The sequence below is a fragment of the Natator depressus genome, chromosome 2 (assembly GCF_965152275.1).
Source record: "Natator depressus isolate rNatDep1 chromosome 2, rNatDep2.hap1, whole genome shotgun sequence".
In the NCBI taxonomy this organism is placed as follows: Eukaryota; Metazoa; Chordata; order Testudines; family Cheloniidae; genus Natator; species Natator depressus.
Genome location: NC_134235.1, coordinates 99,519,563 through 99,534,993, shown reverse-complemented (window position 1 = coordinate 99,534,993; position 15,431 = coordinate 99,519,563). Strand labels below are relative to the sequence as shown.

Here is a 15,431-nt window from a genome sequence, read left to right as displayed (position 1 = left end):
CCACATGCCCTAAGAGCTGCAGGCACAATCTGGCAACGGAGTGGGGATTCATCTGGACTTGAGCTATTAAGTACGTCAGACTGAGAAACCTGTCCTCTGGTAGGTAGGCTCTGGATGTCGTGGCATCGAGAGTGGCCCCTATGAACTCCATTCTCCACAGAAGTAAGAGGGGTCATTTTGCAGTACTGAGGTGAAGGTGAAGCATGTGAAAGAGAAACATAGCTTTCTTTACAGCAGTTTGAACTTCAGCATAGGAACCCCCCTTAAGAAGCCAGCTATTGAAATAAGGGAAACAAATTACTCCCCATTGGCAAAGCTGTGAGGCAACTACCGTCGTAACTTTTGTAAACACTCTGGTTGCAGAGCAGATGGGCTGCAAAGGACGACTCGATACTGACAGTGGTCCTGACCTATGACAAAGTGTAAGGCTCTCTTGTGAGAGGGCTGTATTGTGACATGAAAGTATACGTCCTGAAGGTCAAGAGTACTCCCTTGTTCTCCCTTGCTCCCTGTCCTATGGGGATGAACATTTCAATTGATATGAAACATGATGGAGTCAGGTGAGAGAACAGACAAAATCTTGGGCTTTATAATCAGGGAACAAAATGAATTTAACATTCTAGATTTACTGAACAGGCCCAGCAACTATTTTTCCACACAGAAAGTTATTATTTCTCTTAAGAAATTAATTAGTGCTTACCTGAAGCGTTCAGTGATGTACCCTGAGACAGAAGTTGATCATTGCTTATAGTTAACGTAGCACCTGTTGATTGATTGCTGATTGTTGGTGTTGTCAGTCGTAAACTCCCATTCAACTCATTACTTCCAGAAGAATTATGCTGAATAAGATCTTGACCTAAAGAGAAATTACTTCTATGACATCTGGAAACTCCGGAAAAGCAATTTTTCTGCTAATGTACTTAGTACAAACAAGTTCTCATTAAACAGTATTAGAACAAATAGTACATCCAATCAAAAGGATTAATTTTGTACTTGAGGCAATATTAATAAGGAAGACTATGAAATTGTGGATTTTTTGACAGTATACTCCACTACTGTAAGAATATTTTTAAAAGGAGCAGTATGAAGTGTATTATTACAAGTCAATTCCAGCTAAATGTATAAGTTTCCTCAATTTATTAAAATGTAATTGAAAGAAATCTGTATTATGAAACTGATTTATAGAAAAGGGAAACCATTACCAGGAAATGAAGAGACAGTTCATTAGTGCCTGTGAACATACAGAATTGGTTTGCACATGTGAAGATTTTCAGATACCGGGCAGACAAATTTTTGTACACTTAACTACTGAGCTCACTAATATTTAGATATTCATGAGCAAACATGAAGTCTCATTTAGTTAGGCCTATGAAAATGTACTAATGAAGCCATGAGACCCACTACCTGGACCCAGAGCTTAATTGTTGAAAATCTGTCTGTAGATAAAACGGGTACTAGCCTGTTCTGTAACTGTTGTTCTTCAAGATATGGTGCTCATGGTCATTCCACTTCAGGTGTGCGTGCCCAGTGCACCACAGCTGGAGATTTTTACCTTAGACACCCATCAGCGTGGCACATGTGCCCTCTGCTACCTGATACTGCTATGCATAGTATAAAGGATGGAGCTGTCCCCAGCAATGCTCAGTTCCTTCTTACTGGACAGACTCCAGTATAGAGGGGAAACGGGTGGGCGTCATAAGAACAACAGTTACAGAACAGGTTAGTAAACATTTTTTCTTCTTCGAGTGATTGCACATGTCCATTCCACTTCACGTGACTCACAAGCAGTTCAGTTTGGAAGTGGGATCAGGATCTATCTGAACAATAGTGGGAGGACTGTTCTTCCAAGCTTGGCATCATACCTGGTATGCTGATATGGCATAATGAGATGCAAAGGAATACACTAATGAGCAAGTTGCAGCTCTACAAATGGCTTGTACAGACATCAGATCTGTTACACTGGTAATGTGGTAGCACATTGTTATAGAGTCCTGCACTTAGGATGGAAGAATCCAATGCACCGCTACAGACTAGGGACCGAATGGCTAGGCAGCAGTTCTGCAGAAAAGGACCTAGGGGTTACAGTGGATGAAAAGCTGGATATGAGTCAACAGTGTGCCCTTGTTGCCAAGAAGGCCAATGGCATTTTGGGATGTATAAGTAGGGGCACTGCCAGCAGATCGAGGGACATGATCATTCCCCTCTATTCGACACTGCTGAGGCCTCATCTGGAGTACTGTGTCCAGTTTTGGGGCCCCACACTACAAGGAGGATGTGGAAAAATTGGAAAGAGTCCAGCAGAGGGAAACAAAAATTATTAGGGGACTGGAACACATGACTTATGAGGAGAGGTTGAGGGAACTGGGGATGTTTAGTCTGTGGAAGAGAAAAATGAGGGGGGATTTGATAGCTGCTTTCAACTACCTGAAAGGGGGTTCCAAAGAGGATGGCTCTAGACTGTTCTCAGTGGTAGCAGATGACAGAACAAGGAGTAATGGTCTCAAGTTGCAGTGGGGGAGATTTAGGTTGGATATTAGGAAAAACTTTTTCACTAGGAGGGTGGTGAAACACTGAAATGCGTTACCTAGGGAGGTGGTGGAATCTCCTTCCTTAGAAGTTTTTAAGGTCAGGCTTGACAAAGCCCTGGCTGGGATAATTTAATTGGGGATCGGTCCTGCTTTGAGCAGGGGGTTGGACTAGATGACCTCCTGAGGTCCCTTCCAACCCTGATATTCTATGATTCTATGATCCTATGATAGGAGGAAATTCATGACAAGATTCTCTGAGTTGAGACTGGAAGAACCTTCTGCCTGTCTTCGTATGCCTCAAACACTTGTGATGATGACCTAAATGGTCTAGCCCTGTCCAAGTAAAAAGCTAATGCCCTCATGTGGTATGCAGTCTCTCCTCACTCTTATGAGAATAGGGTTTAGGAAAGAAATTTGGTAAGTATATTGCTTGATTAATTGGAAGTGAGACACTAATTTAGTCAGAATTTTCAGATGTGGGCTATAGATTGCCCTTGTAAAAGACTGTATAAGGTGGCCCAGCTACCGAGACTTGTAACTCTAGCACCCTTCTTGCAGAGTTAACAGCCATCAAAAAAGCTACTTTCACTAACAGAAGTAACAAACAGGTAATCAATGGTTCAAAGAGTGAACACATCCACTTTGTTAACACCAGATTCCAGTCCCAAGAGGGACAGGATCCTCTGCTTGGGGATATAACCAGTCCAGTCCCTTTAAGAATTTGAGTGACATTGGACTGGAGAAAACTGAGTGACAAGCAATTGGAGGGTGGAAAGTGGAGACAGCTGCTAGGTGAACCCTGACAGAACTAATGGAAAGACCTTGCTGTTTCAGGTGCAATAAAATAGTTCAGAACAAGCTATATAGAAACCCAGTCTGGTGAACCTCCTTTCTGCTGTGACTACCAACAGAACTATAAGAAGAACTTAAATAGGTAATTGTACCTAACAGAAGGCTTTCTGCTGTTCAGGAGGATGTTTTGTACATCTCTTAAACAGAACTCCTGAGAGGTTAATCATGAAGCATCCACGCCACAAGATGAAAAGCATCTGGGTTGGGATGAAGCGAGTGACCATAGTCCTGTGAGATTTGGTCTGATTCTGGAAGAAGTGTAAAAGGAGCCCTGGTTGAGAAGCTCAACAGGCTGGAGAACCAATGCTGATAATGGTAAGAATACATTAGCTTGTCTTTCCAGAGTAATAGGAAAGCTTTCATCAGAGACCCTTGAATGTGATCTGCTCTAGAATAAAAAAAAAGTTAAAAAAGGATGTCACTTCCTGTTGTGATGAGTTGCAAACAGGAGTATGCGAGGAACACCCCAGGTTTGAAAAATCAGTCTTACTATATCTGGCCAGAGAGACTACTCATGATCTCTGTGGAAGATCTGCTCAAGGAGGCTGCCAGACTGTACTGAACACCCAGAAGGTGGGACACTTTGAGGTGAATCGTGTTGGCGATACAGAACTCCAAAGCTGTATCATCTCTTGATGATCTGATCTGGCCCCTCCCTGTCAGTTCACATAGAACATTGCTGCTGTGTTGTCCATAAGAACAAGAAAAGTCTTTCCTTGATGTGTGGGGGAGAAAAGCCCAACAGGCAAGATGAATGACTCAACTCTCTCATGTTTTTGTGGACAGCTAAATCTTAGTGACACCGAAGACCTTAGTCTATAGATTCCTCAGGTGGGCTCCCAACCAAGAGAAGTGTCCGCAACCAGAGTCAATGTGGTTGTGCGGACATGAACAGAACTCTAATGCATACCTTTGTTAGATCCATCCACCAATTCGTAGTGGCTACAATTCCTATGGGCATTCGAACCAGCATGTCTAGTGATGAGTTGAAGCGTATATTGAGATCACCCACCGATGCAACTTCCTTAGGTAAATTTTGGCATGCTGAACCACATATGTACATGAGGCCTCTGGTAACTTGTAATCTGAGGCAGTTCCTTACAGTTGTGACTAGATGGGCCTTCAGATCCAATACAATGACTAACATCATCTGGAATCTGGTTTGCAGGAGGAAAGTCCTGGTTAACATAGAATCCAAGACTACTCCTATAAACAATATTCTCTGAACAGGGGAAAAGACTGAATTGTCTTCATTGATAAGCAGTCCCACAACTCTAAAGATGGACTGGATCTTGGACACACAGAATTCTACCTGGCTCTTGGAGAGACCTCCCACCAATCAGTCATCCAGATATGGAAATACTTGTACTCCTGTTTTCCTTAGGAATGCAACCACCATCACCATGTATTTTGTAAATACTCTCCGGGCCACAGATAGGTCAAAAGGCAGGAGTGTGGCCTGATAATGGGAGTTATTTCCCATAAATCTTACAAATCTCCTGTGGCTTTGACGGACAGCCATATGGAAATGTGTCTCTCTCAACTCAAGGGCAGTGTACCAGTCCCCAGGGTCCAGGGAGGGAACAATGGATGCTAGGGTCACCATGCAAAATTTTATTTTCTTTATACATTTGTTCAGCTCTCGCAGCTCTAATATGGGTCTACGACCTCTTTTGACTCTGGAATTAGACTGCATGAATAAAACTCTTTCCTTCTGTGGAGAGGAGGGACCTCTTCTATAGCTCCCAACAGGAGGAGAGACTGGACCTCCCAACAGGAGGAGAGACTGGACCTCCGAAGGGGGGAACCTCCTCATGAGAGTAGTCCCGAAGAGGGATTGGGGGGGGGGTGGTATAGAAAAACATTGAAGAATGTAGCCTAATTCCACACTGCTTAGGACCCACTGATCTGTGGTAATGTGGGTACAGGCATAGGATAACCCGTTGGAAAAAACAGGGATAGGAACTGGTGTAAGGCAAACTTGGAAGCTGTCCTCGACAAGGCAGTCAAACAGATTGCTTGGCATTTCCAGGCTGTCTAGAAGAGCTTATTGAAGACAAAAAAGTGAGGAGGGTGGGCTCTACTCTGATGACTTTTCCCTTTCCTCCTAGACAGGTTGCCTAACCATAAAGGATGCGTAGCACTGGAATGACTGGAGGGTGGAATTGCTTCTTTTTAGGGAGTGGAGTATAAATCCCCAAAGCCTTCAGACATAACCATGGAGTCTTTGAGACTGTGAAGATGATGGCTGGTGCCTCAAAAAGGAGATTCTGAATAGTTTCCTGTACCTTCTGTGGAAGACCAGATGATTAAAGCATTAACACCAATACATCGTTATTACAGATGCCCTGGCTCTGGACTGCAGAGTCTGGACCACCCAAAACAGCCTGTAGCGAGGTCATAGCCAACAGGTTACCCTCTTCCAATACTGGCCTCCTCTGGTAACTTGTCTACAAAATTAAGAACATTGTCCCAGAGGAAGAAATCTTATCTAGGCAGCAAGGCTTGTTGATTTGAGATACATATTTCCAGGCCAGCAGAAGAATAGTGTTTTCTTCCAACTTGAACTACAGACATACCCAGAGACTTAAAAAGCAAAATAACTATAGTAATATAATAAGGAGGGGACAGAGTCTAATAAGACCATCTTCAGAGCAATGCTATTCAACATTTAAAAAAAAAAAAAAAGATCTGGGGAAGCTATCTTTAGCCTTGGAGAATCTAAAATACTTCAAACTAAAGCCACGTTTGCACTAGGAGTGCTTTATCAGTAAAGGTATACAGTATATTATCCCAGCAAAGCACTTCTAGCGTACACAAAGCTATACCAGCAAAGCTGTATGTACTAGGTAGAAGTATAGTAAAACCAGCCCACACAAACAAAACAAGATTTATCAGTGAAGGCACAACTTTGGCCAGTAGAGCTGCATCTATGCTAGGCACTTTCTACAGCATATCTATGTCAGTCGGGAATCACATTCTTCACATCCCTGACCAACATAGCTAAGCCAGCAGAGGTCTGTAGTGCAGATATAGCCTTAGGCTAAACTTGCAGGCAGTAGAAACAAATGATTTCACCCTCTAATAAAATATCCAGCAAATGTTATTGTATAGCTAGCATTTTGGATGGGAACTAAGAATGATCGACCAGTGATAAATACTAACCAGATATGGTGAGGGTAATTTCTTGTGGGCTTCCTGATGAGTTTGTAGTGGTGGAACCAGCAGCATGAGCTAGAACTTGACTCAAACTTGAGTTATTTATGGTCAATGTTATCTCATGCTGACCATTCGAAGTGGACACCATACCCTGTGAGGTCATGACTTGAGAGAGATCCTGTGCACCTAAAATATAAGTTGGGAGGGAAAAAATAAATATATGACGGTACTTTTTTTGTATAATGAATACAGATCTTTTTAAAAAAATAAAATATTTTTAAACAACCAATGAAATCCTGGGCTTTACAACAATACTAAGCTGTTTAAAGTTGTGTTTTGAATAAGACATTGTTGCTAACCAATCTTTACTTTCCTAAACTTTTAAATCTTTTTGGTAACCTGTCTTTGTGCTGCAAGTTATAGTACACATCTATAACTGTATAAAGGTACAACTCTGCAAGATACAGTGCTAAGCTTATTTTATTGTAGCTGGACAGCTAATGACAGTTATAGTTTTAGTACCTCTATTCTAAATCCCATTTTCGATTTTTCCAATTTCAAAAGCTTTCACCAATGTTTTCTAGCCTGTTCTTTGCTAAAAGATTGCTTGAATTTTCAAAAATAAAACAAAACAGCTAGGCTTTTTTTGAGAATGAAAAAAAAGAGTGAAAAACTACCCACACTAGCCTCAACAGCTGTATGAAGTTGTAGTCTGACAGGGAAACCACCCTCGTTAAGACATGACTTTGAATATACTGGGGAAAATCAGTTTTATTTTTCCAAAATCTGTCATGAATCTTCAGGAAGAATTACACTTTGCGTATAAACAGTAATTTACTACTAACCAACATTCCAATCAAACTAGGTTACACTGCACATAGCTAAAAGGCTACTTTGGCTATTTTCATTCTATGCTTTTAGTTCATACAGGATAATACAGTTACTGAGGGACAATCTACACTCATTCCTATATTTGCTTTCTACAACCAACCCTCTGTATAACTCATCATGAGTGATGTACCCTAATATCTAAACTGTATCATTACGTTGATCTAAATTTGAGTTATTACAGATTATGTACTATATGTATCTTATGAGTTTTAAACAAACTTTGTATTTGTGGATAATCTAAGCACTATACCCAGATGTACATGCTTTTTTCTCAACCTGCGTATTATGTTAGATGGGGTGGGATCTGAGTTACTACAGAAAATTCTTTCCTGGGTATCTGGCTGGTGAATCTTGCCCATATCCTCAGGGTTTAGCTGATCGCCATATTTGGGGTCGGGAAGGAATTTTCCTCCAGGGCAGATTGGAAGAGGCCCTGGAGGTTTTTCGCCTTCTTCTGTAGCATGGGGCACGGGTCACTTGCTGGAGGATTCTCTGCTCCTTGAAGTCTTTAAACCACGATTTGAGGACTTCAATAGCTCTGATATAGGCGAGAGGTTTTTCGCAGGAGCGGCTGGGTGAGATTCTGTGGCCTGCGTTGTGCAGGAGGTCGGACTAGATGATCATAATGGTCTCTTCTGACCTTAATATCTATGAATCTATCTATGAATCTATATAATTTTAACATTAGCTTAATACAATTTTTAAATCTGTTCTTATCAGTTTAATTACTGAGGCTAAACATGGAGTTCTAAAGTTATAGAAAAAAATTTGTACAACATGAGAAAAAGTATGTAATCATGTAGACTATCAAAACAGACAGTTAAGTTGTAACTAAAGCTGGGTGAAAATTTTCCAACAGAGAAGATTTCCATCAAAAATAAAATTTAAATATTTTGTGGGAAGATATCGATTTCGTGAAAATGTTGATGAGATGAAATTCAAATGGCTAGTTTTGATCAGGTCAAAACATTTTGTTTCGACTTTTATATTAGTATACATTATAATACAACAAATCAAAACAAAGTTTAAAAGTTTTTACCTTATTGAAACTAAATGTTTTGATAACATCAAAATGAAATGTTTCAGCATATTTCATTTCATGAAAAATTCTGAGATTTCGACTTTTCACACCAATTCAGAATGGAAACAAATTTTGAAATCTCATTTTCTATGGGACAGACATTTCATTTTTCAGCCAGCTCTACGTGTAACCCTATTTCTGGGATTTCCTCGGTTATGCACTTAGCTGTTTTCTCAAACTAGTATTGCTGATCAAATTTTATTGTTTTGTTGAGTGCAAACTACATGTTTAGCACAGTACACCATACAGAAGATGGCAAAGTCTTTGGGACTCATACGGGCTTCTAATCTAAATGAGTCACACTTGTAACAAAGAAACAGCTTGCATTCAATGGACCAAGTTTATAAAGGAGCCTAGACCTGGCATCCACTCTAGCCTGTAGGCATAAATGTTAACATTTAGATAACTAATTTGCAAATACGATCACAAAATTAGAGGTCAGAGTGTGCCTGGAAAATATGAGTAAATATTTAAAAATCAGGCTCCTGATGTTTATGTTGTACAAATAGAACTCGCTTTATGGAGTTGTGTATTTTATCATCAAACTTAAAGCAGCAACGCATTTAATATCAATATCAATTTATTTATTTCATGAAGTCTAGAGGGCTAAGAGCAAGTTAACCAATACCAAGATTTCCATCAATAAATGATTTAAGAATTATGGCCAAAAAACCATCAAAGGCAAGAGAAAAGGGGCTATTACCACTTCTTACCACTACTGTTAGTTGTTAACACAGAGTCTTGCTCAGACAGTGGTCCTATTGTCATATTAGCTGAAGATGTTACTGTGGGCTGTAAAGACAAGCCTGATATGGGCTGGATAACCACATTAGCTGGCACCGTGCTGTCTGTTGTCTGGAGGGAGTTGTTCTGCGGAGCCATACTGGGATCCCCAGTTAGATGCTGGGCAAGTAAGTTACTCTGTTGTAGTGTCTGCTGTAAAATACTGGGATCAATCTGAAAACCAAGAGAGCCAGATATCGATATGTAAAAGTTAATATAAACCCAGAATTCCAGGTGACAGTGCCTTAAAATGCCTTTAAGTCCCTCTGCCTGTTTAGACATGAACCTTTCCTTTTGAATCTGGACCTTGCCATACTTACATGTCACTTATGAAATCTGGTGCAGAATGCAGCTGACGACTTGTTAAGCAATGAAATAGGATTAAAAAAAAAGTAACACCTGTTCCTCAGCAATTACTTTGGCTTCCTATTTGTTTTTAATGCAATTCAAAGAGTTGCCTATGAAATACTGAAGTCATAAAAAGAAAAGGAGTACTTGTGGCACCTTAGAGACTAACAAATTTATTTGAGCATAAGCTTTCATGAGCTACAGCTCACTTCATCGGATGAAGTCATAAATGGTTTAAGCGCCCGCTAAGATGCAAGTGCCTCTTTCTGCAGGTCTGCCATAGCAATTGAGATCAGCAAGTTTGAGCAACTGTAACAAATCATTAGATTTAAACATGAAGGGATTAGTTGCAGGATGTTCTCTTGTTGGAACTCAGTATTTCCTCTGTATTGCCTTCAGGTCACTTTCCTCAGTTATTTGACAGTGAAGGTGAAAGGGAGTAGAGGAAAAGAGCGGACTGAGAGTAGGAATAACTTATTTTTCCACCCTTGCTAGAGTTATATACTTACTTTTGTGTTTTATTAAATTATGTACACCCACCCTCAAGTTTTATAAATTGGTATCTTAGATAACTTTCAAATTTTACATTTATATGTGTTTATCTTAGGGCTCTCAAGTGATTAAAAAGATTAATCACGATTAATCGCACTGTTAAACAATAATATAATACCATTTATTTAAATATTTTTGGATGTTTTCTACATTTTCAAATATATTGCTTTCAATTACAATGGACTACGAAGTGTATAGTACTCACTTTATATCTATTTTTATTACAAATATTTGCACTGTAAAAAACAGAAGAAATAATATTTTTTCAATTCTCCTAATACAAGTACTGTAGTGCAATCTCTTTATCATGAAAGTTGAACTTACAAACGTAGAATAATGTACAAAAAAAACTGCATTCAAAAATAAAACAATGTAAAACTTTAGAACCTACAAGTCCACTCAGTCCTACTTCAGCCATTCACTCAGACAAACAAGTTTGGTTACAATTTGCAGGAGATAATGCTGTCCACTTCTTGTTTACAATGTCACCTGAAAGTGAGAACAGGGTGTCACATGGCACTGTTGTAGCCAGTGTCACAAAATATTTATGTGCCAGATGTGCTAAGGATTCATATGTCCCTTCATGCTTCAACCACCATTCCAGAGGATAAGCGTCTATGCTGACCATGGGTTCTGCTCGATAACGATCCAAAGCAGTGGGAACCGAACATGTTCATTTTCGTCATCTGAGTCAGATGCCACCAAGAGAAGATTGATTTTCTTTTTCTGGGTTCTGTAGTTTCCGCATCTGAGTGTTGCTCTTTTAAGACTTCTGAAAGCATGCTCCACACCTCATCCTTCTCAGATTTTGGACGGCACTTCAGATTCTTAAACCTTGGGTCGAGTGCTGTAGCTAACTTTAGAAATCTCATATTAGTACCTTTGCATTTTGTCAAATCTGCTGTGAAAGTGTTTTTAAAACGAACATGTGCTGAGTCATCAGCCGAGACTGCTATAACATGAAATATGTGGCTGAATGCAAATACAACAGAACAGGAGACATACAATTCTCCCCCAAGGAGTTCAGTCATAAATTTATTAATGCATTATTTTTTTAATGAGCATCATCAGCATGGAAGCATGTCCTCTGGAATGGTGGCCAAACATGAAGGGGCATACAAATGTTTAGCATATCTGGCATGTAAATACCTTGCAATGCCGGCTACAAAAGTGCCATGCGAATGTCCATTCTCACTTTCAGGTGACATTGTAAATAAGAAGCAGGCAGCAGTATCTCCCATAAATATAAACAAACTTGTTTGTCTTAGCGATCAGCTGAACAAGAAGTAGGACCGAGTGGACTTGTACCTCTGAAGTTTCACATTGTTTTGTTTTTGAGTGCAGTTATGTAACAAAAAAAAAATCTACATTTGCAAGTTACACTTTCACGATATAAAGATTGCACTTCAGTAGTTGTCTGAGGTGAACTGAAAAATACTATTTATTTTGTTTATCATTTTTATAGTGCAAATATTTGTAATAAAAAATAATATAAAGTGAGCACTATATACTTTGTATTCTGTGTTGTAATTGAAATCAATATATTTGAAAATGTATAAAAACATCCAAAATATTGAATAAATTTAAATTGGTATTCTACTGTTTAACAGTGTGATTAATTTTTTTTGAGTTAATCACATGAGTTAGCTGCGATTAATCAACAGCCCTTGTTTATTTATATACACACTGTATTTAAGTATATGTAATTCAGATTTACATATGGGAGTTCTTGTTTTAGGTTTAAAACCAATAAAACTACACCAAGTCCATTTTTCCCCACAGTGTGTTCAGAGTAAGCACAGAAAATTGGTTGAAGCCAAGAATTTTCTCTTGCTCTTTTTTTAAGCAAACATTTCTGCTGGATTATGTTCACAACTTTATTGTCCAAAAATTAAATAACAAATTTAGACATGGAAGGTGCTGAATAATACAGGTTTCCTGCATTAAGAGGGAGAACATTCCGTGAAAGAAAGACTGTAAACAGGAGGAAAATTTGAACTAAAATGCTTTGGAAAACCAATGTTATTAACGGATAAAAAGCAAGTTATAACTTGCATAAAATATTCAGAAAAAAGGATTTCTGGTTTGCAGTGGCCTAAGTTTTATTTTCAACACACACACAAACACACACACACACACACATATATATACACACACAAACAAAATATTTTTAATACTGTACAACATGGAATCATTACACCCTGTACAGTGAAGTGAAGTCAACAGAGCTCTGCCAGGGCACAGGTAGTCTACACACATGACACTCCATCCACTCTTATTAACAGAAATTAATAATAACCTACCTGTAATGTGATGTTGTTAATACTGGCAGCATCTATTCCAGAAATTTGAACATTCTGTCCAACCAGATTAGCAGCAAGCTGTAACTGTATGCCTTCAAGGGTGGCCAAGCTACCATCTGTCAAGGACACAGTTAAGTCACCTCCAGCTACCAAAGAAAATAGTCATATTATAATTTTTTCTTTATCATTGTTGGTCTCCTTTTTATCCAGGTTTTTTAAATGAAATCATTCTGAAATATCTAAGTATTTGCAATTCTGTGATCCAAGAAAAATAAATTAGATTCAAGTAGTCAGTGCTCCATTTTTTAAATTTATAACAAATCTGCATAATACATTTAGGGGGAAAAAAATCAAAGTATTTAAGCAGTGACCAGCTTCTTTCATAAAGTAGAAAAGTTTCAGAATGACTTTGAAATTCTAGACACAAAGGTCCAAATATTTCAATATTTTCACTTTTTGAGCGTCCACCCTCTCTGAATGTAAAACACAGATTTGCAAATGGTTGCACCATAAAGTTTGAATATGCATGCACATACGAAGGTTCTTTGAAAGTTTATCCATAGTACAGCAACACTGTAGTTCAAAGTTCCACCTATGTCTCAATAAATGCTTGTGTGGGTAGAATTTAAATACATGTAAAGATTTCAAATCTGACCTGTGTTAAACTGTTATAATTTAGAAGAATATTACATTCAATACTGGGTGTATCTTTTAAAAACTATACAATAAACAAAAAATGTCCTTTCACAAGTCAGATAAGAACCATTTTAACAGCCAGATGGACTGCCATCTGTCCTGCTTTCCCTATTTTCAATCTTTGTGCTGCCAGAAAGATAAATTTGCTCCCCACTACATCTACAGGAAATATCTGTAGAGTACTGGGCAACCTGCAGCACCAGGAATGCTTTCTAGATACTGCTTATAAGGTTCATTACCCCATTCTCAGGTAAATGAATATTCTGAAGGCCCCTCTTTCTGCTCAAGCAAAACTCAAAAGGATGTAAAACTCCCACAAATTGAACCTGACAATTAATGCTTACCAATATTGTGTGAAATGAAACCAGCCAGTTTCACCCAGTTCTACATAACAGACTAAGATCCAACTAGACAGGCTAGATGGCGGTGGTTACAACTTGATGGATATGTAAGCATTTATGAAAATGGAAGTAAATTTGTGGGAAATCCTTGCCTATAAAGAAGGCTCAATGGGCAAAATTTTCAAAAGTGCCTTAGATGCCTAAGTCTCATTTTCAAAAATGCTTAGGACGCTAACATCATTTATTTTTAATAAGGCTTAGACACTGAAATGTCTAAGTCTCTTCTGAAAATATTATCCTATACTTATGTTAATTTCTTCTGCATTGCTCATTGTAATATTTTTGTTAATTTTTGCTCTGAACAATTAACTGTAGGGAGGGATCTGTGCAACTGTAAAAGTTCTGTATTTTAAATGCTTTTTCCATATCCACAACTAATGTAAATTAATTTTCCTCTCTTTATAACCTAACACTTAAGGTTAAAAATATATTTTTAAAATGAACCATTTACATAAAACATTAATTTTCTCTTATTTTACAGGAAAGAGCAACAGAATTTAATTAAAATATATCAGAATGTGGAATCTCTAATTTAGGCTCCTATTTCATCTATACTGTCCTCATTTTTGTGTATAGCACTACTGCAATATCACAACAACATGGGGAGCTTTTGTTTTTTTTAATCATAACTTGAGTAAGTTCTCTACTCCCCTGAGAATAATGAATCCCTAACAGACAGACTACATGATATCTTCATTGCTGAAAGCACCACCTTCACCCCTGAAAGCACCACTTTATGAGGAAGAGTCAAATCACAGTTTCAGTGGAAGTCTTATCTCAACAAGAACTACAATTTGGCATATGTCTGTAAACTTTCTCTAACAGAAATCAGAGCTTAGTATTTTGGCTAACTAAACCCAAATGAAAGTATTCATTTTTACCTGACATAGAAGCAGGAAGGATCGCCTGGCTCACAAGTCCTTGCTGAAGCAAATTTTGATCAAATTGACCTGTCAGAACAGAGTTATTCATGATAAAAACATTGGGGTCTGTGGTGGAAGAATTAAGAAGATTCACTGGTTGTAGGCCCTCAGCAGATGTACGGGTCACAGGCTTCCTGGCCCTCTTGGTTTCTGGTTTATAGTGACACTGTATGTGGGTTTTTCTGCGTCCTGAAGTACGAAACCGTAAGTCACAGTGTGGACACTTAAATGGCTTTGCTCCTGTATGCAGGCGCATATGCACTTTTAGACTCCCTTTGGTAGAAAAAGAATTACTGCATACATGACAACTGAAGAGCTTCTGACCTGAACAACAAGAGAGAGAGCAAAAGAAGAAATAATCAATAATTACCAGTACTGTATAACAACGTAACAGTCAGAGTTCTAAACAAATATGAAAAGGAAGTTCAATTAGCAGTATTGTTAAAAAATATTGGACATTTCCAAAAAGCTGAGATATGTTTGGTCTCACACCAAGTCCAGAATTTTTTCCATGTAGGTAGGTAAATATAAGGAGTTGTTGAATGTCTGCCTTTTAAAAGAATCTCTCTTACATCCTCTCAACAGATTAATTTCCAGATCCTGGAACCATGCCTTCAGATGGAGAATTTGGCCTGTATCCTGCAAGAGGAGGTTTGGAGTCAACTGCAGGGTGATTGGTGGACAGACTGCCACAAGCATGAGGTAAGGATACCATCTATGTCGTGGCCATGTTGGAGCTCTGAGAACAACTCTGGCCCATTCCACTTGTACCTGGTAAAGCACTATGAACAGTAGGGAAAAGAGTGGAAAAGTATAAATGAAAGGTGCATCCCACGTAATGTGGAGGGCATCTCCCAGAGACTGGTGACCCAGACCCACTCTTGAGCAGAATAATAGGCAGTCAGCGTTTTTGA

The 15,431-nt window shown here is 38.7% G+C and overlaps 1 protein-coding gene across 1 annotated transcript in view; it reads right to left on the bottom strand.

The window, feature by feature from the left end:
- The window catches only part of ZNF236 (zinc finger protein 236), a 172,958-nt gene that overhangs the window by 44,723 nt on the left and 112,804 nt on the right, over positions 1–15,431 (bottom strand). Inside the window, exons 23-27 of the mRNA XM_074944735.1 lie at positions 14,476–14,841; positions 12,498–12,643; positions 9,225–9,468; positions 6,546–6,725; positions 701–856 (exon numbers count right to left, since the gene is read on the bottom strand). Of these exons, the coding sequence (XP_074800836.1) occupies positions 701–856; positions 6,546–6,725; positions 9,225–9,468; positions 12,498–12,643; positions 14,476–14,841 (1,092 nt within the window). The remainder of the gene's footprint in view (positions 1–700; positions 857–6,545; positions 6,726–9,224; positions 9,469–12,497; positions 12,644–14,475; positions 14,842–15,431) is intronic.